This window comes from Orbicella faveolata, unplaced genomic scaffold (assembly GCF_042242905.1).
Source record: "Orbicella faveolata isolate gen_17 unplaced genomic scaffold, um_ofav_v1 contig_35, whole genome shotgun sequence".
NCBI classification, from domain to species: domain Eukaryota; kingdom Metazoa; phylum Cnidaria; class Anthozoa; order Scleractinia; family Merulinidae; genus Orbicella; species Orbicella faveolata.
The window spans coordinates 30,546,744-30,562,536 of record NW_028301564.1 but is presented as its reverse complement, the minus strand read 5'-3'; the positions used below and the strand labels follow the sequence as shown (position 1 = coordinate 30,562,536).

At 38.1% G+C, this 15,793-nt stretch overlaps 2 protein-coding genes across 8 annotated transcripts in view; one reads left to right on the top strand and one right to left on the bottom strand.

Annotated features, from left to right (window-relative positions):
- LOC110050442 (uncharacterized) overlaps positions 1-4,348 on the top strand; it is an 18,550-nt gene extending 14,202 nt beyond the window's left edge. For all 6 annotated transcript variants that reach the window (XM_020756360.2, XM_020756357.2, XM_020756356.2 and 3 more), the window contains exons 7-11: positions 364-486; positions 891-1,013; positions 1,614-1,739; positions 1,820-1,942; positions 2,307-4,348. In XM_020756360.2, coding sequence (XP_020612019.1) covers positions 364-486; positions 891-1,013; positions 1,614-1,739; positions 1,820-1,942; positions 2,307-2,437 — 626 coding nt within the window. In that variant the 3' untranslated portion in view covers positions 2,438-4,348. The remainder of the gene's footprint in view (positions 1-363; positions 487-890; positions 1,014-1,613; positions 1,740-1,819; positions 1,943-2,306) is intronic.
- On the bottom strand, positions 4,215-15,793 carry LOC110050443 (exosome complex exonuclease RRP44-like). 2 transcript variants are annotated; one of them, XM_089274293.1, is made up of 27 exons: positions 15,453-15,791; positions 14,621-14,683; positions 13,860-13,954; positions 13,492-13,566; positions 13,072-13,202; positions 12,622-12,704; positions 12,385-12,477; positions 12,022-12,041; positions 11,851-11,899; positions 10,590-10,751; positions 10,042-10,086; positions 9,649-9,717; positions 9,360-9,497; positions 8,889-9,035; positions 8,628-8,744; positions 8,279-8,380; positions 7,872-7,936; positions 7,608-7,692; positions 7,065-7,192; positions 6,858-6,944; positions 6,470-6,626; positions 5,852-6,072; positions 5,673-5,763; positions 5,516-5,593; positions 5,220-5,372; positions 4,977-5,099; positions 4,215-4,690 (listed from the first exon to the last, which is right to left on the bottom strand). In XM_089274293.1, the coding sequence occupies exons 1-27, from the start codon at positions 15,681-15,683 to the stop codon at positions 4,478-4,480; spliced, it is 3,021 nt and encodes a 1,006-aa protein (XP_089130419.1). In that variant the 5' UTR covers positions 15,684-15,791; the 3' UTR covers positions 4,215-4,477. The 2 variants fall into 2 exon arrangements, with proteins under 2 accessions (XP_089130419.1, XP_089130420.1); XM_089274294.1 differs by having other exon boundaries at positions 4,388-4,667; positions 15,453-15,793.

Below are 15,793 nucleotides of genomic sequence, written 5' to 3'. Positions count from 1 at the left end.
GTTGTTTTGGGAAAAGGAATCGTAAACATTTCACCTAGTAAGCATAGTTCGGCAAACCCATTTTGTGGGTCAAGGTTTAGTCACATCTGGTGGGTGAACCTTGGTTTCCAGCCAGCACGACTTCCAAAAAGAAAACAGTTCCACCGGGGAACAAATTTTTCGGAATAGGTCTGTTCAAATGCCCCTTGATAACCACGGTTGTTCCCATATCGTTTCTAAATGGACGAGACGATTCTCAAACTAAGCATAATTCATTTAGTGCATGGCAGGCCTTCCCATAACTCCGCCTCTTGCTCTAAAATAAAGTGCCTCTTCTTTTCCAGTTTCTATGATATTCAAGTTTTCTTGTACTTGTTGATTTAGAGGTGGATGAATGCACACTGTTCAAAGGCGTTTGCCATCAGAATTGTATCAACACGCCTAGAGGCTACCGCTGCACATGTTCCGTGGGATACGAGTTAAACGATAATGGCATTTCCTGTACAGGTATGTCGCTAAGAAGAAATTTAAAAGCCGTAAAGTAGATTTTTTTTCCACATTGGTTGCGCTTAGGCCCCGTAATTCTTAAACATTTACTAGTGAAATAAGAATCAAAGAGCATGCTTAAGCTGCTGCAACTCTGATGGTTTGCATTCTGCCGGGGAAGTTACTAGCGCATTAAGACTGCGATAACTGAGTAAGTTATGACTTGGAAGAAAATTACAAGAGAAAATTCTTTTCGAGGTTTTACTGTCGTGGGTAGAGGTGGGAGGAAGATGGAAGCTATACACTGCATAGCGGGTTACAAATTGTCATAAAAAGTTACAACAAGTCATGATGCGAGATGCAAGTGTGTAAAAGTAACACTGTTTGCTACATACAAGTAATTGTTAACTTTTTTCTCCATGCAGATATTGACGAGTGCGCGCGAGGTATTCATGGCTGCCATCATAATTGCCGTAATGTTGCAGGATCTTACTTTTGTTCATGTCAAAGAGGGTTTCGACTCAGTAATGACCTCAAGACGTGTGTGGGTAAGTCTGTTGGACAAACTTGCATATCGATATTCTGAAATATTATTTATTTTAGTGCCTTCACTGTTCGACTTGCTACGTAAAGACACATTTGAGGTCATGTTTTCTTGTCTGCTAACTTAAGATCTTACGGCTGGTAGGAAGCACGCCTCCTTTGTTTTAAGGCTATATTAAAAAGTAAACGTATTTTGCCAGCATAGTCGCTTTTTCTAGACTCTAATGAGATGTATGCTCGTTGTGATAAGCATCAGATTTTCATATAACTTTATATTTGACAGAATTATGTGTGTTTTGGTGACCCTTTTAGAAATTAGGAGGACACTTTGTGATGCTTATAAAAGGCATCCATTTCAATAGCGTGCAATTCTGGACATGTTAAAGTGCACATGAAACAAAAATTTTTTTTTATACATCTACAAAATATATCGTTTAAAATATCATACAGTTTCACCCGAAACTAACAGGTTTGCATTTAGAAAACGGAGACTAGCAGCTGTTTAGATCATGACTGCTATTTCAAGTTATTGCGCTTTAGACCTGAATAAAGTCAAAACCGACAAAAAAGATGCTTTTTCAATTAAAATTCTTTTTCTTTTCTAGATATAAATGAGTGCGCGTTGTATCCTGGGATATGCCCTTATCCCTCTCGATGCCGAAATACTATTGGAGGACACACATGTGACTGTCCCAAGGGATTTGTCAGTCACAGACAAAAGATTTGTGTTGGTAAGGAATAGCTCAATGTAACATTTCAGGGAGCCGATGAAAATTCTTTGAAATAATAGTCTTACTTTCTTTACTTTAAGACGAAAATGAATGCGCAAAATCAAATGGCGGCTGCAACCAAGAATGCCAGAACTACCCTGGAAGTTACCGCTGCTCCTGTAGATATGGCTTCATGCTACAGCCAGACAGGAAAACGTGCAAAGGTAGACATTTCAATTTTATTGATGTTAGAGCAAAACTCTTCTTTCCATCGCGTTATTTAATGCTACTCGTATCTTAAAATGACTTTTCAAATTTATTACACCCCCCTGCGAAAACTACCTTTCTTTAAAGCGGAGACTCTACCTTCAGACGCTCATTTCATTTTCTTCCAAGCTGGACACCCTGATCGTGCGAGAGAACGTTTTGCTTCATTCACTCCACACTCCAACAAATACATTTTCCAGATTTTATTGGTACACTTAATACAAAACGCAGTTAAATATTTGATCTTCCATACATAATGGTGAAAAGAGTATTTTCCTCCCAGTAAAGGCAACCATTGAAATGAGAAAATCTTTTTTTCAGATATCGACGAATGTTCAAAATATTCCTCCCTTTGCCAGCATCGCTGTGTGAACACGCCAGGGAGTTACAAATGTGTCTGTCCACCTGGTCAGCGGCAACATCCGAACGGGTTCATGTGTATGCCGATATAACGAGTCGTCCCGGTTATGTTCGCGACTTAACAGACCAGTCATTCTAACAATGGCACATTAGACATATTTTGCTTATTTTGCTTAGTAATCGAAAATCCAACAGATACTGGTACAATATAAGCTTCCAGGCAGAGTCGTCTTTAAATTCTCCTCGAAACGAATACAAAGTTAACGAATTACGTTTCTTTGCTAGGAATAAGCCATGTTCGTATTCTCGGTATTGGACTGGAACTAACCTGCAACTGAGGCTAATGCGGGGAGTCTTTTCAAATACAAATGTCATTAATCGTTTTTTAATGATTTTTCCCACACAAGCCTCCATTTCAAGCTAGTTCCAGTCCAATACCGAGAATACGAATATGGCCTGTTACAGATAGTGTATTTCTCTTGGCCTTTCACGTGCTGCTACTCGGCAAAACGTTAAGCAGAAGAAAATTCCTTTGAGCTATGATCCATTAGAAATCTATTTTTAGACTTCTTGAATCTGGTCACCTGCATGGAGACCTAAAAGGGATTTTAGCCCGTTAATTAACGTTCTGATTTTAAAAGTGATTCAATCTTTCAAGCAGAATGACTAGCAATTCTGCTTTCAAGATTAACTCAAGTGGGACTTTAGACAGTAAGCCAGAAAGTCAGTATTTTACTCACCAGAGAGAAGGACATTTTGACCTTTATTTGCAAAGGTTATTTCAAGAATGTAAATACAGTGAACATTATGTTGTATTTAATTTACCTTTGACAAGGTATCCAATGTTAGCACAATTCCTCAGTGAACTCGCTTAGAAAAATTCCATGTTCTTTTAATAGGCGGCCTATACTATTTAATGCAGCTAATTTCTACGTAGCTAAATTGAAATCGCTCTTAGAGCAGGGAGCAAGAAAACGTTTTTATTCCAGACAAACTCAAAAAATTAGATCAGCTCAGCATGTCTGACACCTCCAGCCACTTAGCAACTCTGTAGCTTGCTTGACCCACGGCCGTACTTTTCGACAATGAGAACTGTTTTATATATTAAAGAAAAACGTTTGGCACCAGCTACAACTATATCTATGTAGTTGGATTAAAATGGACACTTGTTTAACAAAGGCTTTATGTGGCCTTAACCGTATCTTAAAGTGCTCGTGAAGTTATCATAACAAAAGTTTATATGATACTTTGCTGCATTTCTACACAAGCTAATTTGGCAATGGAAATGTATTTGACAGCGCTATAAAAGGCATGTATTGAGCAAATAAATTTTTAACTTCACGGCTCCAAAGAAAAGTGAATACCACGCGAGCCGAAAACATCTTAAAAAATGAAAAAAATATTTCACAAGCACTTTGAGCAAAAGCATTCTTCATAAGAATGAAAAATTGTTTTAAGACATATGAAGAGTTTCTTTGGCAGCTTTAACGATTGGCTTCTGAGTACAAGGGTTACAGTTTCGAAAATTATTTCACACTGGAACATATCTTAGAGAATGAGGCACATTTCGCCACGGTAATTGCCATTATTACAACTATCACGAAATTAACTGATTAACTGCAAATGTAGCTGTTGTGTAAAGTACTTGGGAAGTCACACAATGTTGTTTGCTGTGCGATCAGCGTGACGACAGGTAGCTTGACTCGTAGACGAGGAGAGATCTTAAATGTAGATAGATGTAACATAGCCGATGATTGAAATCAAAAGTAAAGTCGAAACTCGTTGGAGTTTCCCCAGCCTCTCTCTCCTCTACCTCCCTTGTCGAGAGAGCCTCGGAACGCGGTTGAGTTGGCAAACGCAAAACGTTGCTACGTGTATTTGCAGACGTTTTTATTATCTTTTTCCTGTACAGTCGGGTGAACGGGAAGACGATTGATGATCGTTGACGATTATCGTACAATAATTTGATATCAAATTAAAAACTTAAAAGTTATTTGAAAAAAGATGTGTCTATTTATTATTGCATTCTTGTCCGGTCAAACTTTCTTCTTTGCTTCTGAGTGGCTTCATCGTCACTTGAGTGACGCATTTTCTTACACGCACTCATTTTGTTGTCGTTTTTTCTATTTTCCTCAGACTGGCGTCCTGTGTTTATCTGTTTTAGCAGGAACTTGCTCGTCCGTTCTATTTTCCTCAGACTGGTGTCCCGTGCTTATCTGTTTTAGCAGGAACTTGCTGTTCTCTTTGTTATAACGGATGCTTATTTCAACCAAACTTGGTCTTCTTGGTGACAGGTTCGTTGCCATCTTCTGCACTGTTGTCCTAATTAGCCAAAAAATATATATCTATTCTCAACGTTAGTAAGCCTCTTTCCCAAGATCTCTCTCCCTCCCACCCTCTGGAGCCTGGAGCGAGAGAAAAAGAGTTTTGACGTTACTCTTATTCGTTTACACAAGAAGTCAACACAATAAACTCGGAGGGCATACAAAGAGAAGGCCGTTTGCCTTGCAGCTGTTCTGTTGAGTCATTGCGTGAGGAACATCTGATCAAAGGTTGATTCAGTGTCCAGTTCCCGCCGCTGAGAATCAAGCTTTGAAGACCATACTACTATCTTAATGTTCAGGTAAATACCTTTTGTGAACTGAAGCTGAAGGATAAAAATCTATTCTCTGTCGAGGACTTGTCCAGCTGAATGTTCACAGTCACTCGGTCAAACAAACGGTACGTGACGTCACCAACTTTCAGTGATGGTTCCTAGAAAACAAGGAAAAAACCTAGCTGAGTCAGCATAGTTATCGCTACACGTTCCGTGTAAAAATACTCGCAACAGGAAAAAGTGCCTTAATAAACTTATCAAGCTTAATAGCACTTCACCTCTTGGTTGAAGGTAACGGCTGAGTCAGTTTGTTTGTCCATGAACACTGTTCCCTCCAGGCCGTACTTTGGAATCAGAACTTGAAGGGCATTCTTGCGAACAAATAGAACAAACGCCTCCTCCTCTGTTACGGCTTTTCCTTGGAAAAACAGCTGCCAAGAGAACATTTGCGCTAGCTAAAAACTTCAGCATTATTTGTAAACGTTGCACAGGTGCCTGTGGAATTGCTTATGATCAACCTCGGAGCTCAGAGGCCGATACGGAAATAATAATGACGTAATGAGAACTACATTACCTGACAATGCAAATCAATGGAATCCCGGGCTGCATACTGAGCCATTTTGTGGCGGAAATTCAGGTGATTACAGAGTTTCTGAAACCGAAAGAGAAAATATTTCATGACCGTTGCAATGGAATCAAATATACAAACCCTAAGTTGGACACCCACCCACCTGCGTTTTAACTTTGCTGAGGAGATCTGGATACGAATCCAACGCTCCAATTGCAACAGCTAACAACCGATGCACCATGATGTCCGAGTATCTGCGGTGGAAAGTAACGAGGAGCTTTGAGAAATAAATCATGATAAAGTGGACAAGAACAGTGACAAGAGATAAAATTACAAACAAACCTTCTGATTGGTGACGTAAAATGAGTGTAAATTGGAGTTGCCAGACCATAATGTTGAAAGTCTTCTTCAGCAATCATGCCGGAACAGAAGTAAACCGCTTGCATCATGCATCGAGTCGCCATAATACGGAGCAGCGTGTTGAAGTAAGGTTCATCCGGGATGTGAGCAGCATTCAAAGAAACCGCGAGGGACTTGGCACTATCCACCTCAAGATGAATTCCCTGAAAGGAAATATGTGCAAGTGTGAGCACAAACAGATCATAAAGAACATCCGCCATGTACAGAAAAAGACTAAATAGATAAAAAAAAAATGTCTTGATAGACCAATCCCCCAAATAATGTAGAAGAACATACCATGGTTAAAAATCCCAAAGAGACAAACCAGTTGGGTATTTACAAGCGTGGTCAAGAAGCTGAACTCGGAACTACCAAGAAATACACCAGCTATTGGTCAGAAAGGGACTTGAACCCTTGAAATCTTCGGATTTCAAGTCCGGCGCCCTAACCACTTGGCCACGCTACCTCCTATAAAGAAATGCTCGGATCCGGAACTCATTTGATGCTTAAGGGTGATTCACAACTAACGGATAAAGAGCTGAAACAAAAACAGCAGCTCACCTTAGAGCGTGCAGCTTTCACCAGGATATCGTAGTTTGCAGGAGGGGGCGAAGGATGTCTCCTTAAAACAGCAAATTCCGGAAAATGTTGAAAAATTTTCTTGGCCACTGAAATGTTGGCTAATAACATGAACTCCTCCACGAGGGAATTAGTTTCTCTGGAAATAAATAAATAACAAGAAATGATAATTGGTAAGTGATTCCAGCTGCAATTCAGGTTGTTAAATGGTATGATAGCTTCTCGTGATAACAGAAAACATGTAGCTACAAAAGTTCTTTTTAACTTTTTCGGAGCCAGAGCCCAGTTAACAAGAAATTATGCCTTCAATTAGGCATGCCAATGAAAACTAATGAAAGACACAAAACATGAACAAATTGACATGTCTTACTTAAGCTCCTTTGTCTGTAGATCCACAGGGTCGTGTGTTTCGCTATCGATATGGAAACGAACTTCTGGGGATGCGAGAGTTAAGGCTCTGAAATCATAGTAGACAAGAAAAAATCAAGACAACAGAAACACTGAAAAGAGTAAGTCTAGTTATGTAAGCAGACATCTTCATTACTTAAAAAACGCACCGAACTCAAACTTTTCCTACCCCTGCTCGATCCTCTTCTGCTTAAGAATCTTTGCCAGTTGGTTGAGATGTCTCAGACTCTGGGTTATTTCATCATCTTGGCTTGGATCGTCAATTCGCATTTGAGCTTCAGCATACGTGAAGGACATCTGAAAATAAATGCAGAGCTTGAGAATTCATCGATACTGTAACAGCATTTAACTCATGCGGTGGATATAGCCAATCACAAGGCTGAAAAGCCTTTACATATTCGACGGTATCGCACGGGTTCTATGAATGATAATTTCTCGCAACTTAATATACCGCTTGTATGTTCCACGATCGTCTAATATCATTAACAATTAGATTATGAGCTCGAGATTTCTATCCCGTGATAGTTGACGATGGGACAGCCCGAGTTAATTAGAACGGCATTCGTGATAGAACGCTAGTAGATTTACAATAAAAGGTGATGGTTGATGAGACCAAAAGCATTGCTTCAAGTTTCTGGAAATTTGATTAGTTAACTACGTTATTTTGGTTTTCTGTGAGTATCCAGATACCTTGGTGTTGGTTTAAACTTACTCTTGAACAGATGATGCTTTTCGTGAATTTTGTAGTGACAATTTCAGCCTTTGGTGTCATTTCCCAGATGGAGGAGAACGCCAGTCTAAAGACGGGAAAAGAAGCTGTGAATTTGAACAGTTCAGTTACTTATATTAACGTCTCTTACCACATCTACACAGTGCAGGACATCAGGACTTAACAGTCACTTGACAGTGAGGATGATCTGCAGTTTAGAGCAGTAAATACAAAAACAAAAAGAAAACGTTTAACCTGACAACTGACCTGTCCACATTAGATCTCAAGGAACACAGATCGGAGCTGAGGAGTCCTGGTACCATGTCAATACGCTGTATAAGAGAGATCAAGCACAATACATGGAAACAAGTCCGATATTCAACCGTCAGCACTATGGCCCTGCGACATCAACTGACAAGGCATATTGCTATTCCCCTGAATGGCAGACTAGTCTCCATTATCAGTCTGTTTCAAGATTTTGTGCATATTAATATATTTGTTGACTTAAATAAAGAAAGGTAATAAAGGTTTTTCAACAATAAAACTTTTCGCACTGTTGACACGCGTTGAAAAGATTCCTCACCCAAAAAACTGCGTAAAGAAAGGAGAGATCTATACTAGGTAGTACATTCAATAATAGAAAACAAATAAATCTATGAAATGTGGCAAATAACCTTATCTGTGAGGTAGACAGTAGTTGCTCTGTTGGCAGCTTCATCATCTAGAGCTGTGCCTGGTCTGATGAAATGCGTCACGTCTGCAATGTGCACACCAACCTTACAAGAACAAGGCCTTCCATTAACAACAGGTCAACAGCTAACCCTGAGTTAATGACGTGCAAATTAAACCAGTTGAATTGTGAATCGAACACGCTTACACAGACAAGGGCCAGTGTTCGTTTTACAAGCAGATGACATTTTCCCTCTACGCCAAAACTCCAAGCAGTTACTGCTGCCCTAGCTTTGCTGAACTGATTTTGGTTTAAAATAATAATGGAACTTTGTTTGTTTTCTCTGTCATTACCTCATAGTTTCCATTCTCCAACAATCTCCAATGCAAGGCATCGTCGATATCTGTACATCCCGGAGGATCAATACTGCACACGGCAAGATGACGCAGGTCCAAACGACTTTCCACATCCTTCAACCAATCACAAATAAATTGGAGAAACGTTTCAAGAGGACAAAGGACAAGTGCGCGAAACAAATTATTAGGTTCATATCACAAAGCAATCAGTTATCCATCATGACATAGTTCTTACAAGCTAAACACTGCAGTTTATACCTCATTTGTGATTTTCCATGGCATAACAGGAAGGTCCTTTTGTACCGCCGCAGAGAATGGTAAGTGTGGTACATCTCGTTCCAACAGTAACACCTCATTCTCTGTTTCTTTGTCACCGATGGCACCAAGTTTTCGGACAAAATGGCCCTAAGTGTCAAAGAAAAAATTATCATCATTTCAGGCACGAATTCTAGTTTCAACAATATCAAGTAACTAAGACTATTGCCTCTCTCTTCCCCACCCCCTCCCCAAACCCGTCCTCGGGCAGGATATTAGTCTATCAACGGTAACATCCTGCATTTTATCAGGATTGACTCACAGTTAGCTGGTACCCTGTCTAGGGTGGGGAGAAACATTATGAGAGTAAGGATTTTTTCTAAGAACACATCACAATAAACCGAGCAAGGCCTGGACACTTACATTAGGACCCTGGTCAATCATGTATGACTACACAGAGTAACCATGGCTTACCACAGGATATTTAGAATGCTGAGGCCATGAATCAATGCTAACCACAATTCTCTGTCCTTCAAGTGAGGCTGCCTGACGTGTTTCAATCACAATCCTGGGAATTCTTCTTTCTGCTGCCACAAACAGGTGTCTTGTACCCTTTCAAATGGAAATCAAATGATACTAAGCCTTATTGAAGCAATTAAAAAATACACCAATGGTGTTTGGAAACCGAAACCTTCTACTATTGCATCACTTTTGAAATCACACACAAAAAACTTTTTAATGAGTTAGATGCCTCCATGCTCACCTCTGGCTTGGCTGACTTGGACAGGATGCCACAGTATGGACGCCAGTTTCTCTTAATGATCCCGACAACCTATGGAAGAAGAAATAAAAAAAAGCAAATCACAACACGCAAATTGTTCAATAAATAGCAACTTTTCTTGAAGGCAATCTTCATTAATCTGAATCAAATTTTCTAAGTGACTGTTCTTACATCTACAAAGGCTTATTAAGTTACAAATATTCTGCAAAAGGGAATTGCCACTGAAGCCTTGTACATAATATTACACAGCTAAACACATTGTACAGCTACTGGTCAAAGTACATTTTCTTCTTGTTATAGTTTATATTTTTCATAGTTTGTAAGCCAACATTATAAGATTTCCAGAAATTATCAAACAGAAACAATTTCTTTTACTTTTCCTGACAACACTTTATTTGTTCCCTCTTTTTGTGACTCAGTCTGAAAAAAAATTCACAAGGGTTACATTCTTTTTAGTTGCATATTGTAGTTAGGTCTTTACAAACAAAAAGCCATGGTATGGACATTTCGTGAATAAGCTTTTAATATTATTAGACTGCCTTTCAATATTTCATTTAACGATAATTTTACAGAGCATGCTCAATCATAGAGCCTTTAAGTATAACACTACAGGTTGAAATATAAGCAAAGACACTTCAGATCTTGCTCGGTGCATTCAAATTCTTGAAGGGCAGAGCTTTCAAGAATTGTTGTTGAAAGGTTGCTGTTTCTTTGAATTTTCTTAGATTAAAGGTATATTCCAAGTGTTTTTGTGTATATGTTAACACCTTCTAATGTTATTATGCTCAATTGTAGTCCATCTCACACCTGTTTTTGGACTCTTACACAGCATTCTTTTCCATTAGATAGAAGTACTATCTCATTACCAATGGCTGGGATGGAAACTAGCTATCACAATTAATTATATAATATAACGTGTATACCATAAGGTCACTATCATCATCATCATTATCATCATCACCAGTCGGCAGGGTTGTAGTTACAACTGATGATGGACAGGTCCATTGTTTTTTTGGTAGGATCTCCACGGCAACAATATCTTCATGGACTGCACGGTTGAGATTTACCAGTCCTTGGAGAAAAATCTGTGAGGGACATGTTTGTTAATGAGAGACAAAAAGATACTTAAAACAAGGCAACATTATTTTTGACCAGGAACCACTTTCAGCAGCGATGTCAAAATGTACGGCAGCCAGGAATTTTGCCATCAAGAGTACCTTATTTGCTACCTACTTCACACTGGACTTCACTAGTCGGTTGACAAATAACAGATTGTCTTCATCCTTTTACTCCCTACTATGTTCTGAAATCTTGTCTGCTACTACAAACATTTTGACAGAAATTGGACTATGCACATATATATATCTACAATGCTCAGTTGCTAACAATGGCAATTGCTTCATATTCAGCCTTTATTTGAAAATATAACGTATCTTCACAGAGATTTACTTAACATTAACAGTTGGACTACAGTGTGTGTACTACAGTACTACAGCGTTTATTTCTTTGAGCAGCTTGGGCTGGGGTAATAGAGCTAGACATCAATAGTTACCACTCTGTGGTGGGTTCAGTAAATGGTCCTGCTGAATACAAAAGATAATGACATGCCTACATGGAATCCCCCGGTGAATTGTGATTGCAACGCATTTTAGCCTTCAACTAGATTTTTCTCTGAATCAACTTGAAGTAAACTGTCATGCCTCAGATAGATGATATAGTGTGCTGTTATTAGTCAAACAGAAATAAATTAACAAAGGACAGGAAGAGAACACCCATGTAAGGGTAAATTTGAAGTGTCCCAATGGTATTTTGGCAGGTCTTGACAGGGTCTGATGTTATCTTTCAACTCTACCAATGGAGTTCGATATAAATGGAGTTAATTTAGGTCAAGGGAAACAAAACTTAGTTCAAAATAGCGGGGAGTTCAAAGTAGCTGAGTTCTAAGAAGCCGATAGTAAATAACTGAAAAAAAAGGGCAAATCCAAGGGATATAGGTTTCAGTTTGAAATAACAAGGAATTCGAAATAACGAGTTCGAATTAGTGAGGTCCAACTGTATTTGTAAATTATGAATGAAAAAAAGTTTAAAAAATATCATTATATTGTCTACTATGTCATAATTGTAGCATTTTTAGCCAATCAGATTGTGCATAGAAATCAGTCCATGTTATAAGCTGAAAAATACCTGCTTGTCATCATCATGAACAAATACATAAGCTTCAGTGTAGTTTTCTCTGTTGATTACAAGTTGCAAAAATTACGAAATTAGTAGATGGCCATTGAGACTATTTTAAGGCAGACTATAGCCAAGCTGTGCATTAAATTCTGTATTATAGATAACAATATGTTTACTTACCTACTTCTGTGAAATGCACCCTAAGGAGGACAAAGAAAGAGAAAAAAAAATAAATTCATTGAACAAAAATGCTGTTATTAACAACTACTGGAACTTTTTATGTTCTTAATCTCTGCTGAGGTATGTTGAACCCACAGAAAAGAATAGGATGGTTGAATTGCCTCCATCTTGTATCAAACTAGATCCTAAATTCCCTAACAAGTAAAAATTAGCTAAGGACACACATGTACATGTGTATACACAGCACTTTGAAAATTCTGCATCACCAAACATCTTAAAAGTCCCCATCAGACCAAGTAGTCCTCGTATGAACTTAATACCAGTTTCTTTAACATTAAGTAACTAGGAGTGACTATTATATACCTGTAGGTACTTGCCACTTTTTAATCCAACTTGTATTTTTGTCAAAGGTAGATGCTCAGGATAAATCAACTTTTTTGTTTTCTTGTCATCCATCTGAAGAATAAACAGTTTGTGTGTTCATACAGTCAAACACCAAATTTTACACCAATCCATTGCAGCCTGACCCACAGCAGGACAGGATTTGACTTGTCAATGACTAGAAAGATGTAAACTGTTAAATAAAACAATTCTTAGTACCTGGTCTTGACCCTGTTGGGACGTGCGGGCAAGTCGATCGGCTAATCCTTCACATCCTTCAAGACTTTCAACATACTCCTGAGCTGAAAATTAAATTACATGCATGCTGTGGTTCAATATTACCCTTGGTACAATTTGGTATTTATCTGACATTTTCATATAGTACATAATTTATAACCTTGTCATAAACCAGAACAAAAGAAATCCAGTGTCCTTATCATTGTCATGACTATATTATTGTCATCATTATTGCCATCCTCATGATCATTGTAATCCTCGCTCTCATCATCACCACACTGCTAACATCTGACCATCACCATAACTGTAATCATTACCTGAGGAATTTCAGGTAATACATGTATACTGATTCACTTGGCCGATAATAACAGATTCCCCTGCCTGATGTAGTGAGAGAAGTTTAGTTAACAAGTAAAATTAGATGAATCTAACCCATATAGCTGATGATTCCCTCTTTTTTAGCTTTTTCTCGGTTTTCTCTGTCATTGGTGAGAAGAACAACTCTTATCCTTGGGTCATCATCACTGCCTCTGTCACATTCCTTCAAATGTGCATCATACCAGCTGGAATGAACAATAACATACTGAACCATTTGCCTAAGCTAGTCTGATACAATGTAGTATATTTAATATATTATTATTGTTGTTGTTGTTGTTGTTATTATTATTATAATTATACAGTGCAGTATTTGTGCTTACTTCAAAATGTTTTCATCTGGTTTATGACTAACTTCAGGAGCTCAAGCATATTTTAAAGAAACTCTCACAAGTATGTGATTTGAGCTTTGGGAGATTACAGGGAAATTAACTTATAAAATTGTGTTAAAATCACTATTCTTTGCATTTCACCCACCTTGCTGCAACTCTTATTGCACGATCATTTCTGTCATTAGATGATTCTTCTTTCCTTCTTTCTACGTATGTTTCTCTGTAAGATGATTAACAATGAAAGTTACAAGTATGCATGGACGGTCAGTTAAAAGACACAGAGCAAGAGCACCTATAAAAAATTAATAATGACAAATGAGAAGAAATGTTGCAAGAATACTCTCTACAACAGTCACACTGGGGTAGAAATAACTGCCCATTGCAGTGCGATGGCTGTAGAAGGAGGTTTCAGCAAAGTGTATGAATTAGCACACAATAGAAACAACTGGAGGATCCATTAATAACTTATTATAAATAAAAAAAAACAATGCAACTCAATGGTAATTGACTAACCTGTGATGCTCATTAGAAAACACAAAAAATTTCCTATGTTTGCTAGATATTATATCCCTGATTCTTTTGTAAACTGAACCATTGAGATGTTGGACCTGCCAAAAAAAAGACTATTGTCTGAGAAGGCTGGGGTGATAGAAGACAACTATGGCTTGTGGACCCGTATCATTACATCATCTTCAATATTGCACTTTAATTTCACTACATTACTCTGTTCTTGAATTATATAGACAACTTGATTGAAAATGGAAATGTTATTGCTTTTTCTCTGGCTTCTGATAAACCAAGCACATGTAAATTAGCTCTTACATTATTTTGTGTAATTGCTACAATACCTAAAATATTGGCTGCCTGGCTCCACTAGCCTCTTTGGTTATATATATATTTCTCTCAATAAAATGTGTGTCTTGGCAAGAAGAAGGTTGCTGTTTTTTAACCTTCTTAAAATATCAAAACACAGGCAAGGTATTTTGGTTCACTGAATAGTCTAAAAAAGCCTGTTGAAGAGAATCAGGAAGAAAATGTGTTTACTGGGTTATCATTTTTTGGGATATATGTGTACTTTCAAAATGTTCTTGCATCACTGTCAAATGTCTCTGAATCCAATATTCAAATTTCAGTTTGTGTATAATTTGTTCAACTATACTGCATAATTGATATTTGAAGAAAGAAATAATGAAGCAAAGAATGAAATCTAATTAATTTTAATTTTAAGTGATTTTATCTTGACCAGTTTAGACTGTTAGTTGAATTGATCTCACCTCTTGTAAAACAGTCTGTAGTAGTATCACATTTTTAAAAATTGGATCTTCCAGGACATCTACCTGAACAATATAAAGGTATGAAACACCACAGTTGAGAATTCCTCAGTACTCATTCAAATAAACTGTTGTAACATACCATGCAAGGAGAACAACTTCTTATACTGTATCTGGAAAATGTAAATAGATACTAGGGTGGATACAAGATTTTATACAGGATGGGGGTTTGAGATATGAACTGCAGAAACGTTGAAATGCAGATTGCAGACTGCAGACTGGGGGTAAAATGTAGACTGAGGATAAAATGCTGACTGCAGACTACAGACTTTTTAAGTATATGCACGTATCATGTTATTTCCATTATCAAGTGCTAATCCTAAACAGGGTTATTCAGGCTAATCGTAGTGAAAGTCTGCACTCCCATTAGCCTAAATATCACTCTGGTTAGCCTGAATATTACTCTGGCTAGCCTGAATATTACTCCAGCTAGCCTGAATATTATTCCAGTTAGCCTGAATATCACTCTGGTTAGCCTGATTATATATTCCAGTTAGCCTCAATAATTATGCTCCAGTCAGCCTGTTTACGATTTGCTCTGAATGATGGAAATGGTAACACGATTCAGTTAAAAAATTCTGCGGTTTTGCAGTCTGCATTTTACACCCAGTCTGCAGTCTGCGTTTTATACCGGCTGGTACCGTCTCGGACATTTAAGTTAAGTAGTAATATGAGTCTAAGCTACGTGTACGGGTAACATGTTATCAGCCTAAGCGTACAATCAAACCAATAACATAGACTATAAGTAATTTTATAGAGCAATGTACATTGTCACCTGATGTAATACCACGTTTGTGTCAAGCAATAAATAGTGCGGAAAACTACAGAGTTTAGAAGAGCTCAGGGGAATGGAATCCAGTAAGCTTTCATCAGCTTGAGCGCAGTTTGTACAGTGACTTGCTCCACACCAAACATCATCTCGCAAGTAGTGTTCACGCACTACTTTCATTATTCCTCCCTTTCGGGTCTTCTTTACGAACACTTTGGATTTGAGCATGATTCCCATCAGTTAAAATAACTCTTCAATCTTCAGCTTTTGCACGTGGGCCGCCATATTGTTTTCTTAAGGTAGCATCCGCTGAGAGATCGAGGTTGGCTTGCGGGGAAAAACTTCAA